The sequence below is a fragment of the Salmo trutta genome, chromosome 21 (genome assembly GCF_901001165.1).
Source record: "Salmo trutta chromosome 21, fSalTru1.1, whole genome shotgun sequence".
NCBI lineage: Eukaryota > Metazoa > Chordata > Actinopteri > Salmoniformes > Salmonidae > Salmo > Salmo trutta.
The window spans coordinates 25,858,362-25,873,311 of NC_042977.1; the positions used below are offsets into that span (position 1 = coordinate 25,858,362).

General features: G+C 40.8%; 1 protein-coding gene across 1 annotated transcript; it reads right to left on the reverse strand.

Annotated features, from left to right (window-relative positions):
- Positions 1–7,765: 7,765 nt before the first annotated feature.
- cahz (carbonic anhydrase) lies at positions 7,766–14,408 on the reverse strand. The gene is made up of 7 exons (XM_029704915.1): positions 14,071–14,408; positions 13,529–13,726; positions 12,834–12,952; positions 12,638–12,730; positions 12,456–12,518; positions 12,174–12,329; positions 7,766–8,805 (listed from the first exon to the last, which is right to left on the reverse strand). The coding sequence occupies exons 1-7, from the start codon at positions 14,102–14,104 to the stop codon at positions 8,686–8,688; spliced, it is 783 nt and encodes a 260-aa protein (XP_029560775.1). The 5' UTR covers positions 14,105–14,408; the 3' UTR covers positions 7,766–8,685.
- Positions 14,409–14,950: the final 542 nt, after the last annotated feature.

Sequence of the window (14,950 nt, forward strand, 5' to 3'; positions counted from 1 at the left end):
CCAAATGGTTTGCTATTCCAAATGGTCCCTATCATCTTTAAGATAATGCATCATTTGTATTATTAGGGTAATACCTTATGATGTTATTGGACGGTGCTACAATAATGCGTGCTGTTGTATAGGATAATGTAATGATGATGCATGCACATGCATTACACAACCATTTAGAATACACATCACATAACCCTCCCCTGTGTCAGGCACAGAGGGATTTCTGTTCAAAACAATTACGTTTCAAACCCCACGGAAGCTTATTAGCTAAAACACAGTCTTTTGCTTGTTGTCTATGTTGTTGATTTGGTATGTTTATTGGTAAATAAGACAAATGTTGTGGTTCATTAGAAGCTCATTTTGAGTACAGGACCAGGTGTGAAGTGGTGTTTGGCAGCTTTTCAAACACACCTCTCTCTCAGGGGCATGCATGAAGTCCCGGTTACAGTGTAAATAAAGGAAATGTTAGTTCCATTCCAATGGGCTAACTATGTGCCTGTTTCAGTGTCGTTACTTCTGATAATCTAACATTTTGACATGAAATCAGAGCGTGTTCATTTTGTTAAAAAGATATTCAAACCAGTTGCATCAAATCCATTTGGAGGAGTTAAAGTACTAGTCCCACTAGCCATGCTCCCTCTCCCCCTGTCAGCTGATAACACTGGCTTCTCTGTAATAATGTTCTGAGAACCTCCCTCTACACCATGGCAGAGAGGAGATTAGAGTAGAGAGGAGACCCCACCCTCTGATTCAGACCTAATAGACTGACAGGCAGGCAGACTGAGGTCAAGTCTAAAGGGTCAGGGGAGGAGAGATGCCATCTTCACCATGTATTGAATTTTTCAAAAATGTACACTTGTTGACTCTGCATGGGAATGGAGGTAGGCATGTCCTCAGGTAGTCAGGAAATAGCAATGAACTTAAACTTAGATTATCGAGTCATGAGTTGTCACTTTTTAATGCATCTCACACACAGAAATAGTTGTTGGTTGAAACAGTTACATGTAGTATGTGACTTTAGGAGGCTGTGTTCAAGACAGTGACTGTGACCTCTAAATAAGAGACTAAGCCACTTTCAGCTATACACAAAACAGTAAGGTCCTGCATTTGTTTATTTTCTAAATATGGAATTTATATGGCCCCTTTAGAGCTGCATTTTACTTCCCTTCAAAGTTGATGACATTCATCCAAGGACACACAATATTGTAAAATTTCTCCAAGGATTCTTTGTATTCCACGCTCAGCACATTGGTGAAGCTTGAATAAGCTTATTAGCTTAAGACAGGAAAACCTGTAATATATTGTCAATGTGTTCTGACTTATCCCACATATGGTCACTGATGACTGGTGAAACAGGCTGCAGCGGCAAGATTTCTGTAACCAATTTGTGCAGTAGACATCTGGACCAGGGCCGCCAGCAAACGTATGGCGAGCAGGCATTTGCCCCAGCACTATTCAGCAGGGATGTTTTTTTATTTTTATTTTATTGTCACAAAAACATTAAAAAGAGAGTCAAAGTACTGTTTTTTTTACTGACTTGTCTTGCCTCATGATTTGTTAGCTTGCGCACAATTAGTAGCCTATGTCCTTCTCATCGGCGTGCTGCAGGGTTTTGGGTAGATGGAGTACAGTTACGGTCAATAGTGATTTTATGTAGCAGGTTAGGAGAATTAGCGTAGTAGATTAGGATAATTAGGTTAAGGTGAGGAAAGTGATAGGGTGAGCTAAAATGCCACATGTTACAAAATCTACTGGTTTTGCAACGGCCCAGTGTAGCTCTTATGTTGGCCTACTGGAATTCTTTGCAGTTTGGATGTTTTTAGTTTCAAAAATCCCCTGCCTAATGGGGAAACCACAGAGCAGACTCAACTTGCCAGGCTGCCATAAATGCTATGAATTGTCTGTCAAACAATTGTCTGTCTTAAACAAACACTTAAACAATGGGGGTGTAAAATATCAGTTTTAGGCTCACTGGAATTCTTTACAATTTTGTTGTAAAATTGCTCAGTTCACTTGCACCAGACAGTAGGTCAACTATTATGGTCCCTGCTACAGCTAGGTTCCATAGTTTTACCTGGTTACCACCAGAAGAAAAAAAAGTCACCCCACCACTTTGGGACCTGTGGTGCCAGCCTGGTCTCATAGACTAGACATATCATAAATCCGGGACACTTAAATAAAATAAATATATGTATACTGTACTAATTTAACTAGGCAAGTTAGTTAAGAACAAATTCTTATTTACAATGACAGCCTACCAGGGAACAGTGGGTTAACTGCCTTGTTCAGGGGCAGAACAACAGTTTTTTACCTTGTCAGCTCGGGGATTCGATCTAGCAATCTTTTGGTTACAGGCCCAATGCTCTAACCACAAGGCTACCTGCCGCCCCGTATGTTACGTTTGGTATGGTTATATACGACAGATCGTGTTGGGGTGGTATGCTGGAATTCGTAACATAGCAAATGTTTTGAAAAATCCTAAACATATTGTATGTTTTACAAATTCATAACATATTGTAGGTTTTGCAAATTCGTACGAATTGTAATTTATAAAATATCATATGAAATGGGTGATGGACATCCACAAATTAGTACATATGATTCAAAATATAACATATCATACTAAATGGGGTGTCTTACATTTACATACAGAATAATATGAAATACTCTGAGACCAGGTTGGTGGTGCCACCTTTGATCTGGACAATGTGTTTGTAGTTTGGAAACTTGCATGAACATTTCTAGATAAGTGTAGGCATATGTGCCATGTGAAGATTAATAAAGATGAATAAATTCCTTCTAGTTAATTTCAATCTACTTGTAAGAAACTGAATCTGATCTTTATCTTTAATTAAATCCCTTACTGAACTCAACGGCACGTCTGTTCGGCACTGGCTAGTGGCTACTGCTAGAAAAAAGCCCTGAATCAGACTACTTTTTATTTAATCAAGTTTGTATCTTGGCAGCTCAAGTTTAGAGTCTGTTGTCTTGCTCATTTGTACATTTTACTCACCTTATTTGGCTCTATCTCATCTTCTTTTAGCTTTACAACTTCTGTGTTAATCAAACTCAACCTTATACAGTGTAATGATCACCGTGAATCTTATAAAATGCATCTCATACAGCTGATTACTGATTTGCTGAATGGCCACATACTGTAAAGAAACCTACAGTGAACATCCAACTATTAACATTAATTAAATTCAAATGTGGTATTTGTGGGTAGTAAGCACTGAAAGTTAAGACAGTATAGAGATTCCTCCTCTCAAGCTGTTTCTGTCTATATTGCCCTCATGAAATCAGGGTAGAGGAAAAGATGGTGCATTGTCAAGATGGCGCCAAAGAGGATGGCTGACGTTTTACATGCTCCTAACCAATTGTGCTATTTTGTTAGTTTTTGAGCATTGTTTGTAATTTATTTTCGAACTTATTTTGCACATAATGTTGCTGCTACCGTCTATTATGACCGAAAAGAACTTCTGGACATCAGAACAGCGATTACTTACCACAAACTGGAAGAAGCTTTTTTCTTTAACAAGTCCGACGAGAAGGATATACTGCTCTCCCGGGAACAGGCCCAAATCCCCGTCATTTGCATGAAGAAAAGAAAGAAGGAAAAGAGAATGCAGATCGGGCTGCCTTCTGAGAATCTGTAGGCTAGCGAGTAAACTCCCACTGCCATCCGTCCTACTTGCTAACATGCAATCATTGGAAAATAAAATTGACGACGTCGTCCCCACAGTGACGTACATACATTTCCCAACCAGAAGCCATGCAACATCCGCATTGAGCTAAAGGCTATAACTGCCGCTTTCAAGGAACGGGACACTAATCCGGATGCTTATAAGAAATCTCGCTATGCCCTCAGACGAACCATTAAACAAGCAAAGTGTGGCAGGGCTTGGATGTGGCAGGGCTTGAAAACTATTATGGACTACAAAGGGAAACCCAGATGCGAGCTGCCCAGTGACACGAGCCTACCAGACAAGCTAAATGCCTTTTATGCTCGCTTCGAGGCAAGCAACACTGAAGCATGCACAAGAGCACCAGCTATTCCGAATGACTGTGTGATAATGCTCGCAGTAGCCGATGTGAGCAAGACCTTTAAACTTTCACAAAGCCGCAAGGCCAGATGGGTTACCAGGACATGTACTCAAAGCATGCGCGGACCAACTGGCACGTCTTCACTGATATCTTCAACCTCTCCCTGACTGAGTCTGTAATACCTACATGTTTCAAGCAGACCACCATAATCCCTGTGCCCAAGGAAGCGAAGGTAACCTGCCTAAATGATTACCGCACGGCAAGCGGTACCAGAGTGCCACTTTAGGACCAAAAGGCTCCTTAACAGCTTCTACCCCCAAGCCATAAGACTGCTGAACAATTAATCAAATGGCCACTGGACTATTACATTGACCCCCCTATTTGTTATGTACACTGCTGCTACGCGCTGTTTATTATCTATGCATAGTCACTGTTGGTTAAGAGTTTTAAGGGCTTCACGGTAAGGTCTACAACTTCTTGTATTCGGCGCATGTGACAAATAATGTTTGATTTGAAAACCTTGAAATCTCTTTTTATCTGCCAATTCCTATTTTCAGTTCTGCATTCACACATACCCAACTTTCTCATTTTATCCATACTGTCTGACACTCCTCCATCTCTTTATTTCAAATATATTCTCTATGCTTTATTCTCTCTGTACATGCTCTCAATGATTCCATTTACTCTCTCTCCTCGATTCCCTCCATTCCCTCCCATTCTCCTCCCTTCCCCATACACCACTCATCTTATCTCTACATTTCTGTTCTCTGGGAAGCATTCTCATCCTCATTCCTCTACATAGAGACAGATTTAATTTCACCAGCTCTAACGTTGTAAACAAATCAGTGTGGAGACAGGAATATTACTAGTAATCAACCATGATGCAATTGGGGCACACAGATAATTTCTGTTATGGATGGGCAAAAAACATTTGTATATTCATTGCATATATTATTTTGCTGTGGTTGGTTATGCATACAGTACCAGTCAAAGATTTGGACACATTTACTCATTCAAGGGTTTTTCTTTAGTTTTACTATTTTCTACATTGTAAAATAAAAGTGACGACATCAAAACTATGAAATACCACATGTGGAATCATGTATTAAGCAAAAAAGTGTTCAATAAATCAAAATATATTTTATATTTGAGATTCTTCAAAGCAGCCACCATATTTGCCTTGATGACAGCTTTGCACAATCTTGGCATTCTCCAGCTTCGCCCGGAATGCTTTTCCAACAGTCTTGAAGGAGTTCCCACATATACTGAGCACTTGTTGGCTGCTTTTCCTTCACTCTGCGGTCCAACTCATCCCAAACCATCTCAATTGGGTTGAGGTCGGGTGATTGTTGAGGCCAGATCATCTGATGCAGCATTCCATCACTCTCCTTCTTGGGTCATTGTCTGATTGAAAAACAAATGATAGTGTAAGGCTCTGGGTGTAGTGGGTGCGAAGTCAGGCGCAGGAAGCAGAGAGTACAGGGTAGTGCTTTATTTGCACAGACGGCGAACATAAGCCACCCCACTAAGATTCAGGGAGCACACAAAACAAATGCCCCAAACACTGGGGACTGAAACAGTCCGGAGAAAACCCACGACCGAAACACCTGAGACACGAGCGTGCACAGATGCGACACACAAACAATCCCGCACACAGAGCAGGAGGGCCTACTGGCTAAAATAACCCGACTAATCAGCCTAACACAAAACAGGTGAAACCAATAAACAGAAAGGGGAAAAAAGGGAATCAGTGGCAGCTAGTAGGCCGGTGACGACGCCTGCCGAGCACCACCTGAGCAGGAAGGGGAGCTACCTTCGGTAGGAGTCGTGACAGATAGTCCCACTAAGCACTAACCAGACAGGATGGCATATCGCTGCAGAATGCTGTGGTAGCCATGCTGGCTAAGTGTACCTTGAATTCTAAATAAATCACTGAGTGTCACCAGCAAAGCACCCCCACACCATCACACCTCCTCCTCCATGCTTCATGGTGGGAACCACACATGCAGAGATCATCCGTTCACCTACTCTGCGTCTCACAAAGACACGGCGGTTGGAACCAAAAATCTTATATTTGGACTCACCAGACCAAAGGACAGATTTCCACCAGTCTAATGTCCATTGCTCGTATTTCTTGGCCCAAGAAAGTCTCTTCTTTTTATTAGTGTCCTTTAGTAGTGGTTTCTTTGCAGCAATTCGACCATTAAAGCCTGATTCACGCAGTCTCCTCTGAACAGTTGATGTTGAGATGTGTCTGTTACTTGAACTCTGTGAAGCATTAATTTGGGCTGCAATTTCTGAGGCTGGTAACTCTAATGAACTTATCCTCTGCAGCAGAGGTAACTGTAGGTCTTCCTTTCCTGTGGCGGTCCTCATGAGAGCTAGTTTCATCATAGCGTTGATGGTTTTGCGACTGCACTTGAAGAAACTTTCAAAGTTCTTGACATTTTTCGTACTGACTGACCTTCATGTCTTAAAGTAATGATAGACTGTAATTTCTCTTTGGTTATTTGAGCTGTTCTTGACATAATATGGACTTGATCTTTTACCAAATCGGCTATCTTCTGTATACCAACCCTACCTTGTCACAACACAATTGATTGGCTCAAACGCACTAAGAAGGAAAGACTACTGTAAGTCGCTCTGGATAAGAGCGTCTGCTAAATGACTCAAATGTAAATGTAAATGTAAACATTTCGCAAATTAACTTTTAACAAGGGACACCTGTTAATTGAAATGCATTCTAGATGACTACCTCATGAAGCTCGTTGAGAGAATTCCAAGAGTGTGCAAAGCTGTCATCAAGGCAAAGGGTGGCTACTTTGAAGAATCTCAAATGTAAAATATATTTTGATTTGTTTAACACTTTTTTTGTTACTACATGATTCCATATGTGTTATTTCATAGTTTTGATGTCTTCACTATTATTCTACAATGTAGAAAATAGTCAAAATAAATAAAAACCCTTGAATGAGTAGGTGTGTCCAAACTTTTGACCGGTACTGTAGATACTAACTGATATTGAATTATCAACCTGAAATATGGTCTCAAAAATGATTTACAGAAATGGTATTACGAGAGCTCCACAATCTTAAAGTGGGCTTTTGTACCTTCCATCAGAGCATGGATGGGGCGATGAGCTGACTGTACCTATAATGATCCAGAGAAATTCACTGACAAAGGGTGCCTGCCTGGCAAAGGCACCCACAAACACAGAACGGCTTACATAAGCATGAACATAGACAACAAGCAATCATCCATGTCTCAAAGCAGTAATGAGATGTGAACTGGCATCCAACTCTTCTGTCATCGCTGCGGCAGTGGCAGACAAAGAAGTGTTTACTTGTTTTCCTTTTTTCTTTCCTTCGAATTTGAGTGTGACTATAACCCTCATTGGGACAGTATTGACATAAAATACAAAGAACTGAGGAAATAGTAAATATTGTTTTAATTATATAGGTTTCTTATTGACGTAAAGGCATTTCTTTTGAAGTGAATGTTGTTTGTACCACAGAACTTGATTGATGAACCAAAGGTAAATGGTCCCATGTTAAGGGCACATGACTGCAAAAGAGGCCTTCTATCTGTACTTAAAATGGGGATGTCTGACCATCAACAGTGGGGTCTCTGGCTCCCTATCTGGGTAAGGTTGATCCCACACAGCTTACATTTCTGTAGTGTGGTCATTCAATATATCTAAAATATTGCAAATAAACACAGGATGCACATGTAGGTACAGTTATACCATTTATTTCACTGATCAAATTCCCATCCATCAAATTTGACATGAACGAATCACACAAACCTTCCATTCCCATTTTAAGGTTTAACAATAATTATAGGCAAGGCTTAAAGGGCATTCCAGGTACTTCCAAAAACATTTGAAACATACTTCAATATTCTATTTTTCAATATGACATTTATATATAAAAAAAAAACTCAAAAAAACTCACATTACTCTAGTCCTTCAGTCAGTGATTTCATTTCAATGGATGGACTTGGATGATATGACATCTCACACAACATCTTTCACTCTCATGATTTTAAGACACAATGATAATGCACTGGGGTGATAGTAGGTAGGTAGTAAGTTATGAGTCGTTAAAAAGAAATTATCACTTGAATTGGATCTCTTCTTTTCAGTATTGACCTGTAATCTAAAGTAAAAACACTGATGACGATGTAGAGACACAATCCAAAAATGGAAGGCATGTAATTCAAGATTCCATCTCTCTTTGTGCTTATTGAGAGTAGAAGCCCAGTAGTATTATAATATAAAAGGCCTCTATCTCTGACTGACTGACTGAGTGGCAGGCAGAGTGGCAGGCAGCTAAATTACGTTAATCTGGGGTGATCCTGAGGTTTATCGTCAGGGATTACAGGAGGGGCAGGCAGGTCAGGCGTATAAAGTGCTGTCCATCCATATCAGCGCAATAATCTCATCTACACTGGCTCTTGTTATTAAACTGCATTGGTTTAGGTTTAGGTTTCCTTTCTGTTTTCTGATTACTGATTGTTTTGTCTATGGGGTTAACAATCTGCAGATTCTGATAGCAATGCATATAAAATGGCACACAATATATATATAATCTAGGGGAAAGGTTGGGGATCGGCAATGGTGGGATGGGGGATGGCGTGATGCATAGCTGTTTACTTGAAGGACCGGCGGACCTTGCGTCCCTTGAGAGGCTGAGGGGGCCGGTAGTTGTCCTGCATGCAGCAAGGTGCCTCTCCATCACCACTGAACATTAAGCTGCGGAATTTACCCATCTGTCAGGAGAGAGAGAGAGAGAGAGAGAGAGAGAGAGAGAGAGAGAGAGAGAGTGAGAGAAAGAGACCAAAAAGAGACTGGTTAGAATCATAGTGTCTCGGTGCAACTGTGGTCTGTGGCTCATGTTAAAGGAGTGTCTGTGGCTTACTGTGTTCCAGTATTTACATCCCATATTTAGATCACTCAATGAGCAGGATGTGAAATGTAATCCCTGAAACAATACCAATTTAGTACCAATGTTAATATAGAGGTCTAACTGATCATAATGTAGAGTGAAGTTTTAAATTTATTTGAATGAATATAGAGAGTACAGGAGAATCGAATGGTGTGTGCAACGACACCGGCGTGTAGCGGGTGCATCTTTCTCTGGTCAAAAATTCACCTGAGCCTCGTTGTAAACCATGTGGGTCTCGCATTGTCCTGCACAGCCACATGCAATGGCTCTGACTTAGAATACGTGGACAACTACAAATACCTGGGTGTCTGGTTAGACTGTAAACTCTCCTTCCAGACACACATTAAGCATCTCCAATCCAAAATGAAATCTAGAATCGGCTTCCTATATCGCAACAATGCATCCTACACTCATGCTGCCAAACACACCCTCGTAAAACTCACTATCCTACCGATAGCCTCCAACACTCTACTCAACAAACTGGATGCAGTCTATCACAGTGCCATCCGTTTTGTCACCAAAGCCCCATACACTACCCACCATTGCGACCTGTACGCTCTCGTTGGTTGGCCCTCGCTTCATACTCATCGCCAAACCCACTGGCTACAGGTCATCTACAAGTCTCTGCTAGGTAAAGCCCCGCCTTATCTCAGCTCACTGGTCACCATAGCAGCACCCACTCGTAGCATGCGCTCCAGCAGGTATATCTCACTGGTCACCCCCAAAGCCAATTCCTCCTTTGGCCGCCTTTCCTTCCAGTTCTTTGCTGCCAATGACTGGAACGAACTGCAAAAATCTCTGAAGCTGGAGACTCATATCTCCCTCACTAGCTTAGCTTTAAGCACCAGCTGTCAAAGCAGCTCACAGATCACTTCACCTGCACATAGCCCATCTGTAAACAGCCCATCTATCTACCTACCTCATCCCCATACTGTATTTATTTATTTATCTTGCTCCTTTGCACCCCAGTATCTCTACTTGCACATTCATCTTCTGCCCATCTACCATTCCAGTGTTTAATTGCTATATTGTAATTACTTCGCCACCATGGCCTATTTATTGCCTTAACTTACCTCATTTGCACTCACTGTATATAGACTTTTTGTTTTCCTTTGTTTTACTGTATGTGACTGTATGTTTTGTTTATTCCATGTGTAACTCTGTGTTGTTGTATGTGTCGAATTGCTATGCTTTATCTTGGCCAGGTCGCAGTTGCAAATGAGAACTTGTTCTCAACTAGCCTACCTGGTTAAATAAAGGTGAAATAAATAAATAAAAATAAAAACAACCCCCTGCAATACCCACAATTGGGAGCAACGGCTGTCCATCAACATCGATGGACAGCCATAAGCAAGCATAGAGAGTATAAATGAATGTTGCTATAAGCATGAAAAATGTCTTCTCTAAATGACTATTAATATGCATGACCGGCTCCATAATTTCAGTGACCTTTAGACATTCAAGACTCTGTACAGTCTCATTTCCAAGGTTCAAAATAGGTTTAGAGCAACAGTATCAATTGACACACTGTTCAACTTATTCTCATTTACCGCGAGAACTGAAACACTTCTGAAAGTGCATTAATTTCCTTCATTCTATAATCTCACAATCTGCAAAGATCAACTACAAAGGCTTTCTGCGGTTGCTAACACTCACAGATTTAGACATGGGTCCTACTGCATGTAGGTGAAAGGCTTTTCCAACACAACATTGCATCAGTTCTCTGTCAGAACAGTAAACTCTCTCCACCCACTGTATTGCTGCCTTGCACTACTGCTTAACTTATCTTAACAATGCATATGGTTGGAGGTAGCCCTCCCTAAATGTACACTTTCTTTTCGTCATGACATATGTGGGACAGTGCCTTCGACTGCAGCTTTCACTAAACAAGCATCCTTGGGGTCCCATTTAAACGCTGGCTGGTGAAATTGAACTTGGGGATTTGATATCCCCAAAGGCTCAGCATGGAAAATAAGGGGATGTGTCAGCTGTTTATAGTAGCTTACAATAGCTATGTACTGTAATTTGTGTACATTTGGTTGTTATTTTATGGTAGGACAAATCATTTTCTGTGTAAATTATTTAGACAGTCACAGAAACTTCTGAGAAAACATAGAGAAATAAAAACATATTTAGTCCATGAACTATACTTAAGTAACAAGAAAAGTGTTACTTTCAGGACATAGACATATCTGGTATTGACAGATATGTTAAATTCTTGTTAATCTAACTGCACTGTCCAATTTACAATAACTATTACAGTGAAATCGTACCATGATATTGTTTGAGGAGAGTGCACAATTCTGAACTTGAAAATGTATTAGGCACATTTGGGCAGTCTTGATAAAAAAGTTTTGAACAGAAATGCAATGGTTAATTGGATCAGTCTAAAACGTTGCACATACACTGCTCCCATCTAGTGGCCAAAATCTAAATTGCGCCTGGGCTGGAATAATACCTTATAGCCTTTCTCTTGCATTTCAAAGATGATGGTACAACAACAACAAAAATCATGTATTTTTTTTGTATTATCTTTTACCAGATCTAACGTGTTATATTCTCCTACATTAATTTCACATTTCCACAAACTGCAAAGTGTTTCCTTTCAAATGGTATCAAGAATATGCATATCCTTGCTTCGGGTCCTGAGCTACAGGCAGCTGGATTTGGGTATGTCATTTTAGGCGAAAATTTAAAAAAAGGGGCGGATCCAAAAGAGGTTAATGTGGGTGTAGGCTGCTATCGTTGGAAGAGGCAAGCTTCCCAAATATGATACTAGCAGGAGTTACTAAAGAAGCGTTGTGGGCCACTCAGATAATGTAATCTAAAGTGACAGGCAAAAGTCTTGACCCTCCCTGTTTTCAGTGAATGGCTGAAACTTCTACTAAAACACTTTCTTGGTAAACACAAACTTTGTAGCAATGCTCACAAAGACAAGATGGAAAGCAGAAACCTACTGTACCCACAAACAAGTCCTTTCTACTGTATTCTACTGCCAAGAAAGCATTTTATTTTTAGTACTTGCACATACAGTACTTCTAGCTTCATAAAACATTTGATTATTTTCTAAAAGATGTCCTATGACGTCTGACCTCAAACAGACCTCTTTCAATTAACTGGGGCTGATAAAGCTGATTAGTGAAAGGAGAACACATTTCCTTGTTATGAAGATAGTGTATAAAATGATTGTACCTGGGTAGGGCTGACACTGATCGGTTCCTTCAGGACGATCCAGGTGACACTCTCCAGCAGAGGGGGAGTGGTCAGGGAGCCATCATATGTCCAGTAGTCCAGTGAGCAAGGCAATAGAGTTTTGGCGTCAAAGTTGGAAAATGTAGTTTGCTTTCCCTAAAGAATACACAAATTGTGATTGAATACACAATGATTAAACAAAGTCTTACTCAATATTCCCAACCAATTCTAGTCATTCGAGGCAAAATGTCTAAATACCATTTAAGATCAATTTGATTTCACCTTTGATTTGATGGCCCCCAGAGCATCGAGAACCTTCTGCAGTCTGGGGTTTGCAGCACCAATCTATAAGAAACAAGAATTCACACAGCCATCCAAGGGAATCATGCTACTTTCAGAATGCACTTAGAGGGAAACAAATAAACAGTATATGAACAAACATATAAACCGTATTAGATCTGCACCTTCAGAAACACACCAACCACAGCGAGTCCATCAGGTTCACTAGCGGCCTCACCAAAGCTAGGGTACTTGGTGTTCCAGTGCACCAGATGGAGCTTGAAAAAACAAAGTCAGGTTTAACTCAGGTCGCCAATGAAAAGTCTGATCTGAAGCCAAATGGCTTGTCCTGTTGTATAATCTAGGTTTAGGACTGCCTACCTCACAGGGGAACTTGATTCCATTGACGGTGTGCTCAGAGCCCCTGTCGTCACTGGCGCCCCAGTGGAAGTGGAACTGCTTCAGCCTGTATGTGCCGGTGATGGGGCCTCCGGTCAGTGCTGTGGATAGGAACATACAGGCACACACAAACTTTTAATGTTGCTTTTCAAAATTAACTATGTTTATGAGCATCTGCGTGTGTCCAAATGCAGTCAAATGACATGATTACTGCCATCACGCAATGATAGGGTTGGGTAGGAAACATTCATTTTTAACAATGTAGTCTGCAGACTGATGTGCTTGCTCCCAGCACCACAACAAAAGACAACGACCTGACAACTAGCGTACTTCAGCCCAAAGATACTAAAACCTTCAGAATGAACACCTGCCAGCCTGCTCTAACGTCACCTATCATCAATGTTATCAACTGTACAGCAGCCTATGTGCACAATGGACAAAGACAGTGCATCAAGGAAATGAATTCACCACTGTGTTTGATATTTGTTTTACGCAAATCCACTGAAGTTAACATGTAACCAGTTTGCCGCAACACTCGTTCTCTTGTTGCCGCTTCCCCCTTTCTACTCCACTCCTCACCTTACTAAATGCTCACCTCAGAACCCATGTGAGAAATGGAGATAATAATTTATTGACATATTAGCTGTATATCATTATATATGAATTCAAAGGCTTACTTGAACTGTCAACATCATCCACAAAGCCAACTTGGAAGGAATGGCCATTGTTCAGAATTTCTGTGGAGTTGGATGGGTCATACTTCAGTTTGAGTGGCTTCAAGGTAGAATCGTAGGAGGTTTGACCAGGAATAATATCAATAGGAGACTGCCTGGGTCCATTAGCGATGGGAAAGCCATCACACCACTTCTCAGGTCCTATGATGGAAAAAACATGGGACAGAGTCAAACAGAAGAAAAACGCAAATGTATCGTATTCTCTCTATTCTAAACAGTCCGATGATATCTGTGTTCTCACGTATACATGTGTAAATGTATGATAATAACCTAATAATGTAGGGCTAATTATGGATTTATTAACAGTAACATATCAGAAAATATTAACACTTATTTACAAAAATTATTTTATTCCCATAAGAAATGTACTGAGTTACTCATGCAACAAAATCATGGAACTGTTGAAATGTACAGTTTCAACTAGTAGTTCCAAAAGTGGAGTCAGCATCAGATGACAATGTAGAATAGATTCTAGAATGCCTCACCATCAGACGGTCCATATCCCCAGCTGTGAGACATGATTATTGACTTGTGTTCCTATGCGAATATAATCCCTTTCAATGGTAAAACCAAGATACAAGGATCCAGTTTGTGCTAACCTTGAAATAACAAGTGTCAGGGTTTATATAGACTTCCCCTCCTGACAGTAGACCTAAATCAAGTGGGTGGGTTTGGCCTCTTGGTTTTAGCGCAGTCTAGTCATCACTGCAGGTGATCAAGCACCCATCAATAGACGATCCGAGTCACACCTCCATGTTCATTTGGTCTCATTCACTGTGGAGCGCATCGCTCTATCGGTCGACCTTCTATCGGATGGTGAGAATGAAGCAGACCCTGTTGAGAGCTCACACTCAAAACGTGTGCATTCCTGACAATATAGTCTTGCCAAATATAGCCTTGCCGATTTGGCGTTCGTAGACTAACATTACACACATGTTATGTGCGGTGTCTCCTTTAACGTTTTATAGTGACATCCCGAAATATATGTTTTTTTCTTCTGAGAGCAAGGCATGCCAGATTCACTGACCTTGGGTTCTTCCAACGTAGCCTGCGTCTGTAGTAGAAGTAGGCTACTGTATAGCATATGAGATGTGCAAATGTTCTAAGAACAGAATGAACAAGAAGGAAAGCAAGGATGCAAATCAAAACGTGATGCATTGTAGGCTATATTTTTCCTTGAATTGCCTATGTCCCTTTGCAGCCTGCGTCAGCGTAAAAACCTAATATTTTAAACGCAATCGCCTCTTCCCCTCCAGTGCGTACTTTTAAAGGGGCCACGACAATAGACTGCACTGTGCTGTTCGTCACCAGTAGGGTAGTACAGCTAACTAGATTTGCCTAGATTGCATGAATAAATAGGAAAAT

What these genes read in the sequence shown, in the direction of transcription:
- cahz (XM_029704915.1), bottom strand. Translation starts at nt 14,104, where the DNA reads ATGTCTCACAGCTGGGGATATGGACCGTCTGATG. An exon ending in GGATGATGTTGACAGTTCAA is followed by an intron (nt 12,953 to 13,528) that starts GTAAGCCTTTGA and finishes TCCTATCCACAG; the next exon opens with CACTGACCGGAGGCCCCATC. An exon ending in TGGGGGCCATCAAATCAAAG is followed by an intron (nt 12,330 to 12,455) that starts GTGAAATCAAAT and finishes TGTATTCTTTAG; the next exon opens with GGAAAGCAAACTACATTTTC.